The 21,560-nt window shown below is 46.5% G+C and overlaps 3 protein-coding genes and 1 pseudogene across 3 annotated transcripts; 2 read left to right on the top strand and 2 right to left on the bottom strand.

Moving 5' to 3' along the window:
• Positions 1–275: 275 nt before the first annotated feature.
• LOC124708859 lies at positions 276–2,136 on the top strand (annotated as a pseudogene).
• A 112-nt stretch (positions 2,137–2,248) lies between these two features.
• LOC124708857 (tRNA pseudouridine synthase B-like) lies at positions 2,249–6,734 on the bottom strand. Its single transcript, XM_047240499.1, has 9 exons — positions 6,162–6,734; positions 5,636–5,691; positions 5,479–5,561; positions 5,188–5,266; positions 4,164–4,274; positions 3,507–3,616; positions 3,309–3,392; positions 2,773–2,810; positions 2,249–2,608 (listed from the first exon to the last, which is right to left on the bottom strand). The coding sequence occupies exons 1-9, from the start codon at positions 6,694–6,696 to the stop codon at positions 2,538–2,540; spliced, it is 1,167 nt and encodes a 388-aa protein (XP_047096455.1). The 5' UTR covers positions 6,697–6,734; the 3' UTR covers positions 2,249–2,537.
• Positions 6,735–10,099: 3,365 nt separating this feature from the next.
• LOC124708871 (phytosulfokine receptor 2-like) lies at positions 10,100–11,218 on the bottom strand. The gene has a single exon (XM_047240509.1). The coding sequence runs from the start codon at positions 11,216–11,218 to the stop codon at positions 10,100–10,102; it is 1,119 nt and encodes a 372-aa protein (XP_047096465.1).
• Positions 11,219–19,960: 8,742 nt separating this feature from the next.
• On the top strand, positions 19,961–21,268 carry LOC124708793 (DNA damage-repair/toleration protein DRT100-like). Its single transcript, XM_047240456.1, has one exon. The coding sequence runs from the start codon at positions 19,961–19,963 to the stop codon at positions 21,266–21,268; it is 1,308 nt and encodes a 435-aa protein (XP_047096412.1).
• The last annotated feature ends 292 nt before the right edge of the window (positions 21,269–21,560 follow it).

Below are 21,560 nucleotides of genomic sequence, written 5' to 3'. Positions count from 1 at the left end.
AACTTTTTTTCTGCAAGACATCTCCCGAGGAATATTCCTCAGGCCAAAAAGGCAAGGAGGCCATTGGCAACCTTTACACATAAATAAATGTTGCGAGGAGGCTACTGGCAACCTTTATACATCAGAGAGACCATCAAGGAAGAGTGGAAGACTGACCTGCCCACCTCCCCTCTCTCTCTTCTGCTGCGTTGCTGTTGAAGACTTGAGGTGAACAGGAGGACGGTTTAGAGAGAGAAAGGGAGTACCGAGAAGTCGCTTAGAGAGAGAAAGAGGAGATGGAGGTGCAGGCTCACAATGGCTTCCTGCCGACCTGGAGGCAGCACCGGCTCCATGGCCACCCTCGCCACCAGCCCCCCGCAGGTAGGTCTCTGCTGCAAGAACTCGTGCCATGCTGTTCTTTTCACCTCTTGGTTCCCTGTTGATAGTTTCTTGCTACTTTTGCTTTTCTTGCCCAGTGATCTTTTCCTATCTTCTATGCGTTTTCAAAAGAAGTTCTTTTTTTTCGAGAATGTTTCAAAAGAAGTTTTAATCCTTGGCCGGCCAATGTTAGCTCTGTTTGGTTGGATCTTCGAAAAACTCTGTTTTGGTTCTTGGGGTGTTCTCTGCTCTCAAGTTTCGATTCCTTCTTTTAATCTCTGCCCTTGTTATTGGGTTCTCAGGACCGGCTTGCATTTCGATCTATTGCTAATAGGATCAAGAACTGTCTAGGATGTTTATGATGGATTCTTTTCTCTGGCTTCCATTAGAAGCAGGAGCAACAAAGGCAGTGTTTTCGTGTTTTCAGGAATACATCATATGCTATCTTGTGATGTACTCCGCCAGATCAGTTCCGCAGAGGGAAAAATTACTCAACAAAATTTATTTCTGAAGATTGTTAGCCTTTTGATTTTCGGGGGACAACTGAGGTTTGCAGTGTGAATCACATGACTGAGAGAGAATTTTGGTGTGGAAAATCTGGCTTATCTGCATATTGCCTGTCCAGTTGGCTCACAGCTTTTGTCACTGACTTCCCTTCTTTCTTCACAAAGCAAAAAAAATCCTACCATTAAAAATGCAGTTTGAAAAAGATGCAGCTGTGAACTTACTGATTTCTTCTTGTCAGAGTTACTGATCCATATATCTTTTGTAAACAAAATCCAGGAGACGATGAGTGGTGGGAGTACTTCCCTTGCCCCTACTGCTACATTGAGGTGGAGGTTCCTTTCCTCTGTGACCACCTCCATGAGGAGCACTGCTTTGACATGAAAAATGCTGTAAGGGAAAACATTCAGCAACATCTTCAGTTCTGAAAGCTGGCTATGATCGGTTTGATTCTGGTTCACTTTATTCCGCTTTGATGATATAATTGCTGTTCCTCAGGTGTGCCCGATCTGCGCCGACAATCTTGGGACCGACACAGCCGGGCATTTCAGGGATCAGCACTCACAGCTACTCAAGGTACGATGATTTCCATCAGTGTCATGAACATACATTGCAATTTGCAAACAACATTGCAGCTCACTGGCATTTGGTCGCAGAGGAGGAAGCCTTCTTCCAAGGCAAGAGGAGCAGCTGCTGCTGACAAGGAGACATGTGAAGAGGAGGATGACTCCTACTTCGAGACAACCTCGTACATCGTTGGCAATCCGGTCGCTGACCATTCCCCTGACCCTCTGCTCTCCCAGTTCATCTGCACTGTCGCGCCACCTCCCGTCGATACGGAGCCCGGCGATGCCAAGGAGGAGGATCATGTGCCGCCTTCCTTGTATGATCACAGGTGAGAATCGTGGAGACATTGCTGGAGCTTGAGGGCAAGCTATGATGACTAACTGCCCCCAATGCTGTTTTCTTCTTGCTTTAAGGGTGGATCCGGTTGTGATGGATGATGCATCAAGGCAGGATCTTGAGGAGAGGCTGCAAAGAGTCGAGTTCGTGAAGCAGATGCTGATGACGACGATAGCTCGAGAATGATTCTGCTCTACGGGGTTGATTTCAGCACTTGACTAGGACTGTTTTGGGATCTTGGAATGTAGAGTTATTATGTCATTTTCGTTGAACCTGACCTTCACACATGTAACACCTACAATCTTGGATAACTGAATGACCAATCTTAATCATATAAGCTAAGCTTTGGTTATCTCAATTACCACTGCCTGTTTTTACACCAAAAGTAATAGAAGAAAATATATTGTCTCAGGCTCCAACAGAAAAAAAAAATCCAAGAAGTTCATAACCCAATAAAATGCAGGAATAATAAACTCAATTCGACAAAAAAAAAGTTAACATACATTCAATATCAAAATTTGCCCCAGACGGGATATACAGGTATGTGTCCTTATAATTGTGCAACACACAGAACCGCGAGAACCTAGAGCGTTCAGGGTTAGCAAATGAATCTCTTGATTCCATGGAGACATCAGACGTCCAAAATCCCAGATCACACAGGTTTTTGCAGGCTGTACCATTGTATCTGCGCCTTAGGGCTCAGCCAACCACATGTCTGCAAACGGTAGCTCTTGATTGCAGTCTTCAAAATGGCATGGCTAACTGCCTGATTCTCATAAATATCCCTTGGTAATTTGTTCCTCTAGTTCATCGAAGTTCCAAGCGTCGTTGACAGAATAGTCACCTGTTGAGCAAGCATGAAAACAGTGACATATAAAAATGCATTTCATCGATTGATCTGAGCCAAAGAGCCATATGTGCTTCAGAATGTATGGACATAATCCTCATATATAACTTATCAATGCAACTAAGCTTTGGAGTAGATCTAATTGGCCATCACCCACTTACCAATTGAGTCTCTCCGCAGTGCAGTTAAATGAGCACAGCTGTGGGAAAATGCATATATTGGATTTAGTCATTGCAGTGTATCAGCAGAAAAGAAATGGAGATATTCAAGGACTGTAAATCTAATGCCAAACAGAACATCGCGATTACTCCAATTCTCATATGAAAGATAATGTGAATCATTGACTGCATTCAGGGAAAAACACAACGAAATAGACCCTCAGGATATCACGTCAAAGTGGAAACAGCTGCAAATACTCGTAGAACTTTTTCAACCAGACCAATGACATGCAGAACTGCAAATACTCGTAGAACATGAAATTCTATCCTCATTAGGGGAGAAAATAAAATATGCTGACCTAGTAAGATGCTACCAGCATTCAAGAGTATTTACGAAAACACGTCTAATAACACAATCTTCTTTCTGAGGAAATCAAGAGGCAAGTACGAAAGGCCCTTTTATTCGGTTAAATCATGTTATACAGTAAGGAAGATGTGCACACACAAAAATAAGCTACTGCAAGAATAATGGCTCAGACCTTCGAAGTGCTTTTCCCAAGTCTGCACAGAGGGACCGAATGTACGTTCCTTTCGAGCAAGTAACTCGAAATATCAAATTTTGCCTGTAGATATGCAAACAAAATTAATTTTTAAGGGAAGTCCAACATGATATGAGACACTGATATGATCTATATTATCCATTTGGAGCTCTTGGTAGAGGAAGGAAGGAAGAATACCTGTCTTCTAAACTGCGCTCAATATCAAACTTATATATGGATATACGTCTAGGTGAAAGCTCTACCGTTTCACCTCTCCTTGCTTTGTCATACATTTTTTCACCGCCAACCTAACACCGATGATCAATTGCAACAAAAACACAATTTATGACCTATTATATTATGGTTAGCAGGAAAACCCCATGTGCCAGCACATTGAAGACAGAAGAAACTCAAGTAATTTTGTTTAGGAATCATAGCTTACTATTATTTTACAAAATGTTAAATGATTATTCAGCATCCTCTTTCCAGGCCTAGAGTATGGAATATATTGACAGTTCATCACAAGTGTGCAAATGACTAGCCAAGGGCCAGAAACCATATCCAAGTACAACTTCATGTCATTATTTGCTGCAGCCACGGAATGATAAGCTGGCTAGGGCAAAAAAAAGACACATCCTATATTTCAATACCCTTCCTTCTTTTTTATAAAAATAGAATTGTATCTGTCTATAGATTTGTAGCTAGAGAGAAGTGTGGCATGTTGTGCAGATCATCCAAGTTTTCAAGACATTCATCCATCATAATAGAAAGTTAGGAAGTCCAAAACTAACAACAGCATCACATAAACTACAAGGAATAGACAATGGTTTCAGCATATACAAGTATACCATGTACCTTAATGGCAGAAAACATCGGAGGAACTTGCCATATTTCACCCATGAATGATGCTGCTGCCTTTCTAATATCTTCATCTTTGATGTGTTCCCATGATTCCCTCTGAATAACCTGGTCATAAATTGCATATTTCTAAGGTTAGGCATAATTGCCATATAGTACAAACTAAAACATGTGTGATTTAATTAAGTCAATATGTAGCTAGGATTGAGAGACAAAAAACAAATGGATATCCCCAAGTAAAAAGAGAGATGACATAATTCAACATTTATTAAGGTCTTATTGGCAACATATCATGTGCAAACCTTTAGGGAGAAATATTATAACCAGCATTCATTCAGCACCAAATAACATCAAAATGAACACAATTTATTATGTCGTCTATGAAGTGCTATAACACCCTTTGAAATATCAACACCAAACTCACGATGTGTTAAAAGAAACAAAAGAAAGATATGCTCACTGTCAATAGTAACATTATGTTTTTTCTCTTCGATTGGTCATCTGTCACAATTTTCATAGCTCTGTTACCAATATAGTATGAATTTGTACTCAAAGATTTACATGCAGAGTAAGTTGAGAAGTACATGTATATTTTTATGTAATTATTCATGTTGATTTGGTGCCTCAACTGACCGACTTCCATGATTACACCTTAAAACCTCATTTGTGTTGGTAACTTGGTCTTATAAACACAGTGTGATTTCTCAGACATTGTATATACCAAAGGATAGGACCAAGATCATCACAATTCAGAGGATACATAAATTCAAAGGATAGCCATTGAGAATGAGACATTGATCATATCAGTCAATAAGGTAATCAGATTTTTTCAGAAAATTTCATGCACATTTCATATTGGTGGTAACATTAAATGATCCTTCAGTTGAATAACTAATTATGCATCTAACAGGTAGGTATCCTATTATGCTTCCACATATAAAATAATTCAAAAGTAGATCCATTTGACAGATCCTTGATTAGAAGAATGTTCTGTATATCATTGAAAAGATAAGATATATACTGGTGAATCTGCATCCCAGGTAGATGTTGCTTCTCCAAGTCGGAAAACACCACTATAGCCTTTAACCATTCCTTGGTATCTTCAAAATCATGAAAATATTTGGTCAGGAAATAGGTTATAAGTTGGCAAATGCTAGTGCAGGAGAGACGACTGCACGTCTTTCAGAATGTGGATGATATTATTACAAGTCATAATAATCTAGAACGACATGAAACTGAAATAGGGTAACTGAAAGGAAGAATGTTCCAGTAACCATCACAATTTCCCCGAAATGTGAAGATAAAGCAGTACCTGTCAACAACTTTGGTTGCTTTGCCCACACAAACAATCAACAATCCTGTTGCCATAGGATCCAGAGTACCCGCATGCCCAACCTGCAATCATAGGTACCGTAAACTCATCTGCGGAGCAAAAACCACATTAATGCACCATGAAGACTAAGGGTCACCTTTTGCACTTTCACTAATCGCCGCAGTTTTCCACAAACAGTAAATGAAGTCCAACCTGAGTTAGTAGAAAGACAAATTCAGCTTACATCATTACCAGAAAAGGTGCGGTTATGATACCAACCATGTGTAAGGTATTCAGATTTCCTAACTCAAAATGGCAAATCTAAAGCCTAAACTACAGAAAGCATGAACTATAGATCATAACCACATTTCGGAACTGTTCATGAACCTGCAGTGGCACATCTACGTCTGAATTCAAATACACCAAATTCATCAAAATCCACCCATTCTGCACTATAGCCACCAATTCGAAGAAAGTTCCCGAGCAAGCGTTAGAGCACGCAATGCCAAAATTTTGGCATGGTGGTATGCATAATTGCGCTGATAATTAGCGTCATCTTTAGCACCTAACAAAATTGCTACTGCTATCCCACACACTACAATCTAGTACTGATGCAGGTATTACCGAATTGCCTTCCCATGAGATGCGACCATTAATCAAAGTGTAAGGAAACACATCATCACCTTTGGGCTTGTCGACGAGCACGACGGTCCCGGTTGGCCCGTCCCATCGAGGCGGCAGCTCCGTCCTCCTGCTCGCGAGGTGCGGCCGCGGCCAGTCATCTTCCCCTCCTGCACTCCGCTTCACCTGCCTTGGCTCGCCCCCTGACCCCGTCGTCTTCTTCTTGGCCGTCGAAGCGTCAGCTTCTCCAGCCGCAGGTCCTTTCTTCAAGGACTTGAAGAACTCCTCCACCTTCCTCTCCAGCACCTCCCCCTTGTCCTTCTTACAGACCTCCTCCACATCGGCTTCCTTCTCTTCCTCGAAGAAGACGAGCCCCTTGTCTTCAGCGTCGGCGCCGGAGGGCGGCGCGGCGTGGTCGGCGGCGACGAAGGCCTTGTCGAGGGACTGGTCCGGGAAGTACTTCTTCTCGAGGCGGTAGAGCATGCGGTAGTGTTTGTCCTTCTCCCAGGGCATGGCGAAGGCGTCGTGGAAGTAGAGCGCCTCCTCGCGCGCGTGCAGGCGCGGGAAGTCGACCACCTCCGGCCGCAGCTCCACCATCTCGGACGTGGTGGTCGGCTTGGTGCCCGTGGTGGCGTCCGGGTCCGGGAGCTGCCGGCTGCGGCGCTTCCGGAGGTACCGCCGCTGCGCGCGGTCTAGGGCGGGAGGTTGGTCCTCGGCGTCCTTGGCGGAGGGCGGCGGCGGTGGGCGGGGGACGGCGGCGGCGGCATCGGCGTCGGAGGGGGTGGATTTGGGGGTTTTGGCGGGGCGGTGGACGAGGAGGTCGTAGTAGAGTGGGTAGGGGGTCGCGGTGAGGGAGAGGAAGCGGCGGGGGAGGCGGAGCGGCGGCGCCGCCGGCGAGAGAAGCAGAGCCGCCGCCGCCGCCGCCGTGGCGACCGGTCGGGCGCTTCGAAGCATCTCGCCGTCAGACAGTTCCTGTCGTGCGGTTGCGCGACGGCGTTATCGCCGAGGGCCAGTGGCTCTGAGCTGCACCGTTCGATCTAGGATGGACGGTCCAGATGGACGCCAGGGCACGAGCTCCAAAACTATTTGTTTTCTTCATCAAATCAGCTGGAGGGCTGCCTTCAAATCAGATAGGATACCTCAACTAACAAACAACAAAAGATCAAACCGAAGGAAATATATAAATTAAATAAAAAATAGCAATTCACTCGGTCCAGATTAATTGGCGCAGGACTCAATTTTGCCTCAACCCAACCCTAGCCTAGCCTCCCGCACCCCCACACCCCAACCCTCCCGCCGCCGCCGCCGTCGGCAGCGCCGCCGGGGCAAAGTTCTCGGGGCGTGGCGGCGGCGGGGGGCCTCCCTCGTGACGCGTCGGGAACGGCGGCCAAGGAGTCTCTCACGCGGCGGCGGCCCTTCCGCCTCCCGGGGCGGCGGCGGTCGGACGAGGATGGAGGGGCGGCGGCGGTCCTCCCGGGGACGATCCAGCCGCGGGCTGCGGCCTCCCCGCCTCCCATCGGCGGCATGCCGGTGGTGGTGGCTGGTGGAGGCGGAACGCCTTTCCCCGCCTCTCCCCGGTGAGGGGCGATGATCTTGGGATTCTCCCGCGGTACGAGGACGCCCGGGGCAGCAGCCTTGGGTTCGATGGTGGAGGTGACCCTCTTCTTCGCCGGAGAGGATCGGCCTGCGGTTGGTGGTGGGGGATCTTTTGATCTATCACCGCGTTGCGGCGGCGAGATGGAGGAGCTTGGAAGCCGGCGATGGTGTCGCCGGTGGAGGGTTGGAGTGGCCAGCCCTGGATGGTCGCCGAAGTGGGGGTCCGACCTGAATAAAGGCGGCGGTCCTAGGGCCTCTCTTGCGTGAAGAGGAGGACCTACCGGAGGCTCTGTACTCGTGATCCGGCCGGAGTGTTGAGTTCCGGAAGGCTCCGCCGGCGAATGTAACGGTGCTTTTGCCCGGAGTTTGCTGGATCGGAGGTATTCGGTCGTGCGCACCCATGTTTTTATTTCGAACGATTAGTTCTGGAGGGAGCGGCGCGAAGCTCTTTTTCTGTGTTGACATCAAGTGACTATGGATCCATGATGAAAGTCGGAAGAAGAGAATTTCATGAAGGCCGGAGGGGAGGACTAGCTAAGGGAGGTTCAAGTCTCTACGCTGTTGAGAGACTTGCTTGGTGTTCCGGGCTTCACGGCAGCGGTATGAAAGTGGGGGAGACAACACAGGTGAAGTACAGAGTCCTACATTTCAGGGTGAAAATCCAAGGTCTGGCCTTAATTGGTTGTGCCTGGCAATGACCTTGGTGAAGGCATTGTTTTGAGAGCGGGGACTATCTTCAGGGTGAAAACCTAAGATCTTTGATCGGGCGACGACGGTGTTTGAGCACTGTTCCCTTCTTGGAGGCGTCGTTTTTGGAGAGTCGCTAATTCGAGGTGTTGTCTTGGCGGTGGATGTATTGCTGTTGTTAGGCCCGAGATACTGTAGCGGCACTTTTGTTTCTTAGTTTTCTTTTCTTGTTTTTTGGCTGTGTGCATCCGCAGTGCCATTAGGGTGGTGCGTTGTTGCAGAGGCTGGGTGTAATTGGTATCTTCTTGATATTAATATATTCCCTTTATCGAAAAAGATTAATTGGCGCAGCTAATAATACTATGTCCAACACAAACACGAGAATATAAATAATTTGATTCACCGGGTATTGCTGAGGTATGTATGACGGTGTACTAAGAGCATTTTTAGCGGACCCTGAATATCCCGAACCCAAATTTAATGCATCGGGTACCGATACACGCTTTTCGATGTTGGACGGGTGCCATATGGCTGTTTAATTTGTTTTGGTTGCCACAATTGGTAAGGCTGCTCATAGTGGGGTGTAACATAAGGTAGTGTCATGCATAAGTTACTAGTCCATGTTACTACCTTCATAGTGGAAAGTAACTTAGAGATGGTATCATGCAAAGTCTCATTTATTAGTTTGTAGACTCATTTTATCTTGGGGTGTGTGATGTTATGGTAACATAGCTAGTTACCACCTCCCTCTCTTTCTTCATTTATTGCTATGCCATGTCACCAAAACACCTTGAAATGTGTGATGTTACTACCTAAGTTACTCCCACTATGAGCAGTCTAAAGCACATGTTTTATACCAGCCAGATCCATGTGTTCTTAAAACATTATGATAAAAATCCGAGGCCTAGAAACTAGCGTGCACAATGTGTGAATTAACCAGACGCCAACCTCTTCCATCATAACCTGTTCCTAACCATGTGTCTCACACCTAAACGTCCCAATGCACTCCCTGAAAGGGCATCATCAGTTCCCTAGTAACAAACAAACAAAACGACCATGCTGTGAGCCCTCCATACGACTTGAGTCCATGCATGCAGACATCCATGATATATTCCCTCCTACCAATATTGTGAGAGCTAGCTAGTCTTTGCAACTTAGCTATCATGAGCCACCATTGGACAAAGGGTCCATTCAACGACACCGGTGACATCAACGTCCAAACTTTCTGCAACCATTTAGCTAGCTGACATTAAGAAGCCCAATCAGCACAATATAAAACAATGATCACACATCACAGAGAATGAAAGACATGAACTAATCACCACATGTAGATATGCATTCACGATTCAAATTTTTACAAAAGCAAGCACACTTGGTCTACATCATCTGCGAACCGTGGTAGACATTCAGGACCATATATGTATGTAGGATATTAAATGGAAATTTTATTCAGGGTAGGAGATTAAAGCTAGGATGGTACATCCATGAAGTTACATAACACGATTGACCCCACCAAGCTAGTGACTGTGGGCTACACTGAACTTAGACAAGGAGCTAAGCTCCGTTACAGAAGAAGGAAACGACAATACACTTACAGTAGATCATTAACCTCATACAGGACACGCAGAAGATTGACCCAACCAAGTGACTGTGAGCTGCACCGAACTAGAACAATGGGGTGAGCAGAGCTCCATCACGGAAGATGGGTACAATACGCTTAACCCCCTGTCACGACCTTGTTGCTCCCAGATACGGTATGGTAGCTCCCAGACACGGTATTGTTGCTCCCAGATACGGTATTGTGGTTCCCGGACACGGTACAGAAGCTCCCGGAAACATTGTTGTCGTGCCCGGAGACAACATTGTTGTTCTCGGAGACGACATGGTTGCTCCCGCGCACGATCTGGTTGCTCCCGGCCACGACATTGTCGCACCCTCTCACGACGGTGTTGTTGCTTCCGGACACGGTGTTGTTGCTCCCGCACATGACGACGTTGTCGTTGCCGGAGAGCACGTTGGTGTTCCCGGACACGACGGTGTTGTTGGTGCCGGTTATTGTGTTTGGTTCTTCGTCGAGGGCTCTTCGGAACAATGGCATGTTAGTGAAAGGGGTGGCGAGGCCCTCGAGTCGTATCTGCAAACTCTTGGGTACCTCGCCAACCAAGGAATTATCGGAGAGGTCCAAGAAGGAAAGGTGGTCAAGCTCGCCGATCCACGACGGGATGGTGCCGACCAGCCTGTTGTTCCGGAGGTTGAGCTCACGGAGAGATGACAGTGATGAGAGGGAAGGCGGCAGCGGCCCGGAGAAACCATTGGAGTGTGCGGCGAAATGCTCCAGCGAGGTGAGGTCGCTGAACACGTCCGGGAGGCTGCCGGAGAAGCGGTTGGCGGACAGGTCCAACGAGGTGAGGCACGTGAGCTCACGGACGCGTGGGCTCAGCTCGCCGTCGAGCTTGTTGGATGCCAGGGAGAGCTTACGTAGCCGAGCGAGGCCGAAGAGCTCGTCGGGGAGGGCTCCCACGAAAGAGTTGGAGTCGAGGAAGAGCTCCTCGAGTTGCGCGAGCTCCGCCAAGGATGCTCCTGGGATGAGCCCCGCAAGGCCGCGCTCGGGGAGCCACAGCGCCGTGACGCGGCCGGTTGCGGCGTCGCAGCCAACACCTTCCCAGCGGCAGCACGTGGCGCCGGACCACGCGGCGCGGAGGTGGACGCCACCGCCGGTAAGGTTCCCGGCGAAGCCCCGCAGCGCGTCGAGGTCATCGGGGTGGCACGGCGTCTCGCTGCTCGCCGCAGGCAAGAGGAACGCCACGAAGAGCAGCAGCAGGCAACATTTCGCCATGGATGCAGCTAGCTGTGGTATGCTGCAGCTCAGCAAGAGCCCTTTTGTTTTGGAATGCAAGTGATTCGCAAATGTTGGTTGTTGAAAATTGCATGGGTGGTGCATCCTATCTTATAGTGGCTGAGTACTAGAGTCCGCGGTGGTGCAGTACGAGTCCGCGGTGGTGCCAGTGTTGCTTGCTTGCGTGTGTTTGTAAGCATAAGTTTGTAAGCATAAGCAGTACTAGTCCGTGACTCAAATTTGGTTTTTGTTGGACAGAAATTCGTCGGTGCCATGGATTCAAGCTGCTGCCAACTCCTCAATTCAGAAATTCGTCGGTGCCATGGATATTCAGCTCTTATTGGGCTCCTCGTGTACTATTTTATGTACTCCCACAACCTGTACCAATTATCGTTTTTCGATAAAAAGCGTATATTAATATCGCACATATACCAATTACACCTTGCCTCTGCAACAACATCATGCTCTAATGGTATAAAAGGTGCACACTGCAAAAAAAAAAAAAATTACAAAAAAAAGTCCCGCTACAGAGATCGAAAACTTGAAACAGCAACACTGGCACCACCAAGACAACACCAGAAGATCAGCTTCTCCATAAGCGACGCCTCTAAGAAGGAAACAGTGAACAAACACTGTCGTCGCCCGATCATAGATCTTAGGTTTTCACCCTGAAGAAAGTCCTCACTCTCAAAGCAATGCATTCAACAAGAACATTGCCAGGCACAACCAATTAAGGTCAGACCCTGGATTTTCACCCTGAAAGATAAAATTCTGAACTTCTCTTGTACAGTCGCCCCCACATACAAGTCGATGTTTGAAGTCACGAAGCACCAAGCCAATTCCACCTCACCACGAAGATCCGATCACCATTGCTCTTCCACCGATCTCGGCTTTCATGACATTCTCCGCCAGGACCACGGAAAGAAAACGAGCTCCATGATATTAACAACCAACATAGCTTCAAAGCGCTCCCTCTGAAACCAAACGGTCAGATAAAAAAACATGAGTGCGCACGACCGAAAACACCCAATCCAGCAATCTTCAGGCATTAATCGCACAATGAATTCCGCCGCCAGGGCCTTCTGGAACATGACAATCCAGCCATCCCGGTGGGAAGAAGCTTCCGACCGATCTTCACTTGACTCGAGAGGAATCCGAGGACCACCATTATTCGCATAGACACGGCTCTGATATCCGAGGCCACTTATGCAAACCAAGTTGCATGTCAAGCATGCAACAAGTCTCATGTACGCGGGCCTGTAAAGTTAGTCTGGGCCACTTCATCCCACCATGCCACTAAGATATAAAGCACACGTAGAAGAAGCAAATAAAATGATCATCAACGCCCACATACATATGTGTTCTAACCGTACAAAGCATCTACGCATAGATACGGCTCTGATATCACTGATGGGTTCGTTGCACAGAAAACAAAAAATTCCTACGGCTGCAACCACAAACGCACCAAGATCATATCTAGGAGATGCTAGTAACGGGTAAACCGTGGTTGAGATTAACTCACCCTTGAAGACACAAAGTGTTAACGAGAACCGTTCTCGTGGTTGACGTAGAGGATCACCTGCCAATCTCATGATCGTGAAGAAGACAAGTGCTACAAAGGGTAGCACTTCCGTAGTCGGTCGCACGCACGGATTGACGACGACCTCCAATCCCTCGTTCTAGCTAGGCTGCGGAAGTAGTGGATCCACCGGGACATTCCAACAGCACTCTGGCGTAGTGGTGTTGGTGGAGAAACAATTTCAGCAGCGCTTCGCCAAAGCCATTGCTCGTTTGGTGGATCAGCAGGAAGAGGGAGAAGGGACCAGCCAAAGGGTCAAGTGATAAGAAACTATGGAAGAGGAGCTCCACCCATCTTATATAGGAGGAGGAGAGGGTACGTAGCAGCCTAGGGGGCGACAATAAGATTTCCCCCCACCTCTTCCATCATTATGTGGTGGACACTCCACTCATACCGACTCAAAAGTCCCATGATTGATTTAAAACTCCACTAAAAATGAAGGGGTTTTATCCCATAAATGAATAATTTTTTTAATTCTTTTACTTAATATTTGTTAATTCTTTTAATTAACAAGCAATAACACTCATCCCCTTTAACTATTCTGATATCCCGAAACAATTTCGTTGATTCTCGAAATAGTCCCTATGTTGTCCAAACTTTTCTCTGGTGTTCCGTATCCACTCAAAAAACGTCGAAGAACCTTAAGTGTGTCACCCTACGGTATGTGAATAATGTGGACATGATCGAGACACCTCTCCAATCAATAACCATCAGTGGGATCTGGAGATCCGTAATGACTTCCACACATTCCACGATGATTCTTGTGATCGTGTGAACCATAAACTTTGTAACAAATTCCTTTTATATCACGATATTTTACTTGTCCGGGATCCGATCATAAGTATCAACTATACTTAGTTCGATCCCATAACCAACAGGTACTCTTTACTCGTTCTGTGATATGACATTCTTGTGATCTAGTCACGTGCTTGCAAGCGGTGCCAATGTGATATCACCGAGAGGGCCCAGAGTATATATCTCCGTCTTCAGGATGGATAAATCCCATTCTTTATCCATGAGCCTCAACTAATACTACCATAGTACCCAAATCCACCTTTATAGTCACCCTGTTATGGTGTGACGTTTGATGTCAGCAAAGTACTCTTCCGGTGTTAGTGATTGACATGATCTCATGGTTTAAGGAATATAGCTACTTCGTATGTGTTTTATATAGCAATGCAAACTTAATGACTTGATCGTATTGCTATACCTTCTTGGGTATGTGTCCATCACATCATTCTTCTAATGGCGCGACCCCGTTATTAACAACATCCAATGTTCACGATCAGAAAACCTTGATCATCGTTTTATCAACGAGCTAGTTAAAAGAGAGGCTTCATTAGGAACTCTTGTTTGTTTATTAGATACACATGTATCAACTAGAAATAAACATCTATCATAAACATGGAACAAGATAATAACCACTTTATAATTGCCTCTCGGGTATATTCCTTTCAATCCATACTTGATTCCATCCTCTCATGGGCTAATATGAGATCATACTCTTGATGCATGCCTATGAAAAGATACCTAACCCACATAGACAACACAAATGCACATATGTAGTGGATTAGCTCTTGAAGCATAATTGACAAGGCTTGCCATCCACAAGATCACATGATCCAAAGTGGTATAATCATTATGCTCCATGTGTTGACCAACTTGAATTCAATATTTACTCTTAGTCTTGGTAAACCTTGTATCTCCTCATGCTCTATCAATAATATCTTGAGGTACATGGAGAACTCTTCATTTGATTGCATGCTCTAAACCTTAGTCAACCATAGCTCAACTCATGAGACTATCATGACACTGGCTTAGAGCCAATTCTTGAATTCTTCTTTTGAAAGCAAACTCTAAAGATTTTGATCACATAATATTCTTCTCTTCAAATCGATGATCATGATGCCACTACTCAAGGTATATCATTATCTTCATGGCATCCAACACATGGAGTACAAGAAATACCCGTGGATTATTCCTTCATACAAACTCAAAGAAAACATTAGTCCATAAGCATTTTCATTGATTACCAAAAACACACATAGGGGCAAAGTACCCTTACACCCGGCAAGGGGTCTCTCCTGAATAACCAACATAGCTCATCCAACACTTGGTGATAGAAAGCTGACTCCTAGAGGGAAGAAAGAACTCGCCACACATGCGGGACACCTGTCCCATGGATGGACGCGTGTTTGGCATGCGTACATGATCTTAGGCTATAAAAGGAGAACAAACACCCTGGAGAAGGGTTTTGGATTCCAATGATACCGAGGGCTATAGAGAGAGTCTTTTCACCACAACTCTACCGGTCCTCTAACGACTTTGACGGGCTCTCCCCGGCAAGCAGTTTGGCATTGTAATCCCTGAATAACTACATCAACAAGATCAAACACGCAGGATGTAGGGTCGCTAGAGTTTGCTAGCGGCCTAAACCTAGATAAATCCTCAATGTGTTTTGCGTGTTGTGTGAGATTGTTCGGATTTCCATGTAAGCCCACTCAAAACCTAAAGGGGGTGGTTAGCCGTACTATAAATACATGTGGCTAGCCCTATTGGGTCTGCGTGTTCCCTAACAAATACCATTCCTACCCTACGTTTCTGAGACTCCTTGGTCTCTACCAACAGTGAGACTCCATCGATCATCGCCCCCCTTGACACTGTTAGGGACGAACCACTTAACAACAGGAAGGCGCTGACTCTGACGCGAAGCTCAGTGAAGGGCCCCCGAACTGGAGGTTGATCAGAACACCACCATGGTGTATGGAAAAGCCTCCCTTGCGGCCGCCGTGGTGGCGAACATGTCCGCTTCGTGGTGAGCTCGACATTACAACAGAAACCTAATTCACCACATTGTAGAGCTTCACCGCCCAACAAGCCTTCACTTCAAGGTTGCTGGCCTTATATAGGGGACTCACCTCCAAGATGTACTTTATCTTGTTCCTCCACGGAAACACGATGGGGCACCTCGTCGGCGACCACCTAGTGCCACGCCTGAGCACCCCAGCGGGAGCACATCTACCACATTCATATTTGCGCACAACCGCGATCTCCTCTTTCTCCCCCTCACATCCACGGTCGGTGGGATGAAGCAGAAGAAGCGTTGCATCATCACCGATGAAGAGGTCGCAATCGGCAACTAACTTGGCCTTATTTGACGAGATCTCGGACTTGGATCTGCTCGCCGCCTGCTCTGACCGTCGGAGCACTCGCGAGCCAGATGCGCCTGGTCCGTCCAAAGGACATTGATGCCATACTCCAAACTACCAGAAAACCACCGGATCCCCTAGATCTACTAATTATAGGCCGACAACCCCTCTCCCTCTTTCCCCTCACTCCGACAGGCTAAGCCGCCGGAGGAGGAGATGGGAGATGCTTCGGAGCGTAGCAGGGGACTCTCAGACCCTAGATTTAGCAAGAGCGGAGAGGGAGATGAGACCCTCATCCAAGCGTCCTGCAGTTGCCCACTATTAGAGCTCATACTCCCTCCTTCCCAAAGTATGTTGCGTACAAATTTTGGTGAAAGTCAAAGTTAATAAAGTTTGGCCACATATAATATAACAATAAAAATATGAACATATATAATGTCAATTTAATATTGTTAGAATTCATAATGAAATATATTTTCATATTATATGCATTTTTTATCATTGATATTTATATTATTTTCACGCACAATTATGGGACGGGAGGAGTAGCTTGTGGGGCGCGTTTGGTAGCTCGCATGAGGTCTAGCCAGACCTGAAGCAAAAAATGGGCTGGCTGGTGGACGGTGACATGGTGAGGGTAGGTGAGAGGTGGTAATCCATGGTAGTAACAACCCTCGTTGGCGTCGTCGATATGGTGGTATTTCTGTGTGCCGTCGTGGTTGTGTCCGGCATCATGAACGGCGGTGTGGTGACGGTTTTGGTAGATGAGAGGTGATAGGTAATGTCACGATGCGGACAAGAGGTTAGGCTAAATCAAGACACGCGAGCAACTAAATAAAATGGTACCGGAGTACCGAGTGATACAACATATGCCACCAAACAAAATGTAGAATATGACCCGGAGCTCATTTTAGACAGGCTATGCCTCTCTCCTGGAGCGCAAGAAACGGTTCACCCTACCAAACGCACCCTTGGTTTTCCGACACATAGTCTATACCTTATCTAGTGACTACTACTAGTAGGTACACCCCTCATGCACAGATGCACTTCACCACGGGAGCTTTTCTTTTTTCTAGCTAGTACCCGACATGTAGTGAACATTAGCTAGCTAGCTAGTAGGTTGACAAGACGTCTTCCCACGTCGATTCGTGATGTGCTTGGTATTTTGGTCCCGTGAGAGAGATTCTTCAGCTTGTGGCATTGCATCGATCAAGTATCTTGTTCTCTCTTGCCGACATGTAGGAATCAACATGATTGGTTTATCAAGTACAGTAGAGTTTATGTCTTAGGCTGTCGTAGTCGTAGACAGTATAGTGTACTGGGGTGGGCAGATAGTTCATTTCGTTTCTACGACAATCGCTACCGGTTGAGCGAGTACATAAAATAGTACACGAGGAGCCCAATAAGAGTGGAATATCCTGTCTCAATCCTATTACTATGCCTAGGCATGGGCGACACGACTCGTCTCTGTGCTGCATACGGCCAGCCGGCAGTCTCTTCTCACGGGAGGGATTTCTGAATTGACAGCATCTTAAATGCATGCCACCGACGAATTTCTGTCTACTGATGACAACAAAAACCAAATTTGAGCCACGGACTAGTACTGCACTAGTAGAGAAAAGAGCTTCAGTCCCGGATGATAAGGGCCTTTGCAACCGGGACTAGTCATTCGGGACTAAAGTTCTTCCCTTTAGTTCCGGTTGACCCCGCCACGTGGGCGGCTGGTTTAGGGACAATTTATTTTTAATTTTTCTAATTTTTTTAATAATTTTTTTTGCCAAACCTAAAACCTGAAAATTTGAATATCTAAAACTTGGCTAACCTTTTATGGTTAAGTAATAGTAATCTTTATGCAGAATGTAATTATTAATTTAAAATTTTGAAAAATATAAAATCTTGAATTTCTAGCAAAAACTAAAATCTTCCTGCTTTTATATTTTCATTTGGATGCTAAAACCATGTGAATTCGGATGTAACTTTTTCCCACGATCATTTTGATATACTATACGTTTTTTTCCGACGTCGTATGCAACCACTGGTAGAAAAATGGCCTTTAGTCCCGGTTCATAACGGGCTTTAGTCCCGGTTGTTCAACCGGGACTAAAGAGTCGAGACTAAAGGCCCCCCCCCCCCCTTAGTCCCGGCGAACCGGGACTAAAGGTCCATCCACGTGGGCGGCTGGCGTGCGTCGGAGCGAAGGACCTTTAGTCCCGGTTTGTAACACGAACCGGGACTAAAGGCTATTTCGTTAATTTTTTTAAATTCATTTAGGTTTCTAATTATTTTTCACTCCCTCTTTTTTTTCTATTTTTTCAGAATTTCTATTATTTTAGTTATTTGCATAGTTTAGTGTCTAACTACAATTATCTCTAGTCAAATTACTTACTCGTGGTTAAATTTCCTGCTCGGTCACCCATCCTCCCACTACTCTAGCACTAGCACGCTTAACTTCCGAGTTCCATTCCGTCCCGATTCCAAGTGCTTCGCGCGCATGTATGTGATACTTGTATCATATCAATCTTATTAACATGTTGGTTGATGTCACATTTCTTTATTGTTTGAATTTCAAATAAATCTTTTAATAAACAAAAGTAATGATGTAATAATAATCTTGAATAAATAAATAAACATTAACTTTTTAATTTGTATTATTTCTATTTTTTAATATTTTAATTTTTTAAATATTTATTTTTTTGCCAAACCCAAAACCTAAAAATTTGAAAATCTAAAAATTGGGTAAAAGTAATAGTAATCTTTATGCACGATGCAATTATTAATTTTAATTTTTTGAAAAATTTTAAAAATATAAAATCCGTAATTTATAGCAAAAACAAAAATCTTCCTACTTTCATATTTTCATTTGGAATTTTGAGAATCTAAAAATTGGCTAACCGGATAAACCCCGGTGAATTCGGATATAACTTTTTCCCACGATCATTTTGATATATTATACGTTTTTTTCCGACGTCGTATGCAAAAGTTAATGCGGTTTTACCATTTTTCAAACCTTTTTTGCAAAAAAAGTGAAAATTCGAATTTCTTAATTTCACCGAATAGTGGTGTGCATAATATACAAGAATCTGAAAACATTTTATTTTTTGAATTTTCTATCATTTTATTTTGTATTTTACAAAGCAAAAAAATGCGATCCACGGGGAGGGGGGGGTGATGGGTGCGTGGGGAGTAAAAAACCCGGAAAAACCTTTAGTCCCGGTTGGGGACACCAACCGGGACTAAAGGGTAACCTTTAGTCCCGGTTGGCCTGGCCAACCGCGACTAAAGGTCCTCAGGCCTGGCCGAAGGCCTTTAGTCGCGGTTGGCCGGCCAACCGCGACTAAAGCCCCTCCCGTCCACCAGCTATCGACCGAGCCCGCTGGACCTAGACCTTCGGTCGCGTATTTTGGGGACTAAAGGGGGCGTATGGAAGCCTCTTTTTCTACTACTGAACCAGAAAAGCCGTTTTACCTTTTTCCAAAGTTTTTCTGCAAAAAAAAGTCGAAATTCAAATTTGTTAATTTTTCCTAATAGTAGGTTGCGTAACATACAAGAATCTCAAAAGATTTTATTTTTGAATTTTCTATCATTTTCTTTTATATTTTACAAAGCTAAAAAAGGCGATCGGGGGGGGGGGGGTGAAGGTGCGTGAGGAGCCAAAAAAAACCTAAAAAGCCTTTAGTCCCGGTTGTTAAGGGTAGACCTTTAGTACCGGTTGGTACTTTTGCCCCAGAGGTAGCCTGCCGCCACCCCCTTTAGTACCAACCGGACTAAAGGGTTCAAACGAACCGGAACTAAAGCCAACGCTGTTTGAACCAGGGCTAATGCCCCCATTGGTCCGAGTTCGTTTTTAAACCGGAACTAAAGCTCCTAGAGGCTTTGGAGCAAAGCCCTGTTTATTGTTACAACCACACGCAAGCAGCATGAGCCAACACTGCACCACGGACACTTGCGAATCACTTGCATTCCAAAACAAAAGGGCTCTTGCTGAGCTGCAGCATACCACAGCTAGCTGCATCCATGGCGAAATGTTGCCTGCTGCTGCTCTTCGTGGCGTTCCTCTTGCCTGCGGCGAGCAGCGAGACGCCGTGCCACCCCGATGACCTCGACGCGCTGCGGGGCTTCGCCGGGAACCTTACCGGCGGTGGCGTCCACCTCCGCGCCGCGTGGTCCGGCGCCACGTGCTGCCGCTGGGAAGGTGTGGGCTGCGACGCCGCAACCGGCCGCGTCACGGCGTTGTGGCTCCCCGAGCGCGGCCTTGCGGGGCGCATCCCAGGAGCATCCCTGGCGGAACTCGCGCAGCTCGAGGAGCTCTTCCTCGACTCCAACTCTTTCGTGGGAGCCCTCCCCGATGCACTCTTCGGCCTCGCTAGGCTACGGAAGCTCTCCCTCGCATCCAACAAGCTCGTCGGCGAGCTGAGCCCACGCGTCCGTGAGCTCACGCAACTCACCTCGCTAGACATCTCCGCCAACCGCTTCTCCGGCAGCCTCCCGGACGCGTTCAGCGGCCTCGCCTCGCTCGAGCATTTCGCCGCGCATTCCAACGGTTTCTCCGGGCCGCTGCCGCCTTCCCTCTCATCACTGCCATCTCTCCGCGAGCTCAACCTCCGGAACAACCACATGTCCGGTCCCGTTTCTCGTGTCGTCTTCTCCGGCATGCCACTCCTAGCTTCCCTCGACCTCTCCACAAACCACCTTGATGGGCCGCTCCCCACCAGCCTCGGCGGCTGCGGCGAGCTCCAGTCGCTCAACCTCGCCAACAACAGGCTGCAGGTCGGCACCATCCCGTCGTGGATTGGCGAGCTTGACCACCTTTCCTTCCTAGATCTCTCCGGTAACTCGTTGGTTGGCGAGGTACCCGAGAGTCTGCAGATACGACTCGAGGGCCTCGCCACCGCCGCTCGCTCATTTGCTACGCCTTTCACTGACATGCCATTATTGTATGTGGAGGAGCGTAACCGCAGAACCCTCGACGAAGAACCAAACACGATAACCGGCACCAACAACACCGTCGTGTCAGGAAACACCAACGTTCTCTCCGGGAACGACAACGTTGTCATGTGCGGGAGCAACAACACCGTGTCCGGAAGCAACAACACCATCGTGAGAGGGTGCGACAATGTTGTGGCCGGGAGCAACCAAATTGTACGTGGGAGCAACCATGTCGTCTCCGAGAACAACAATGTTGTCTCTGGGCACGACAATAATGTTTCCGGGAGCTTTTGTACCGTATCTGGGAACCACAATACGGTATCTGGGAGCAACAATACCGTGTCTGGGAGCTACCATACCGTATCGGGGAGCAACAAGGTCGTGACAGGAGGTTAACTTTCTGCAAGCGCTCTCACCCCGTTGTCCTAGTTCAATCTTCTATGTCCTGAATGAGGTTAATGATCTACTATAAGTGTATTGTCGTTTCCTTCTTCTGTAAGGGAGCTTAGCTCGTCTTGTCTAATTAAGTTCAGTGTAGCTAGCCCACAATATATCACTAGCTTGGTGGGGTCAATCGTGTTATGTAACTTCATGCATGGATGTAGCATCCTAGCTAGCTTTTCCTACTTTCAATAAAATTTCACTTTAGTATCTTACATACATGACGTCGTCCTGGATATCTACGACG

Source organism: Lolium rigidum, chromosome 4, assembly GCF_022539505.1.
Source record: "Lolium rigidum isolate FL_2022 chromosome 4, APGP_CSIRO_Lrig_0.1, whole genome shotgun sequence".
Taxonomy (NCBI): Eukaryota; Viridiplantae; Streptophyta; class Magnoliopsida; order Poales; family Poaceae; genus Lolium; species Lolium rigidum.
Note: the sequence above shows the minus strand (reverse complement) of the source record. Positions and strands in the feature narration are given on the sequence as shown.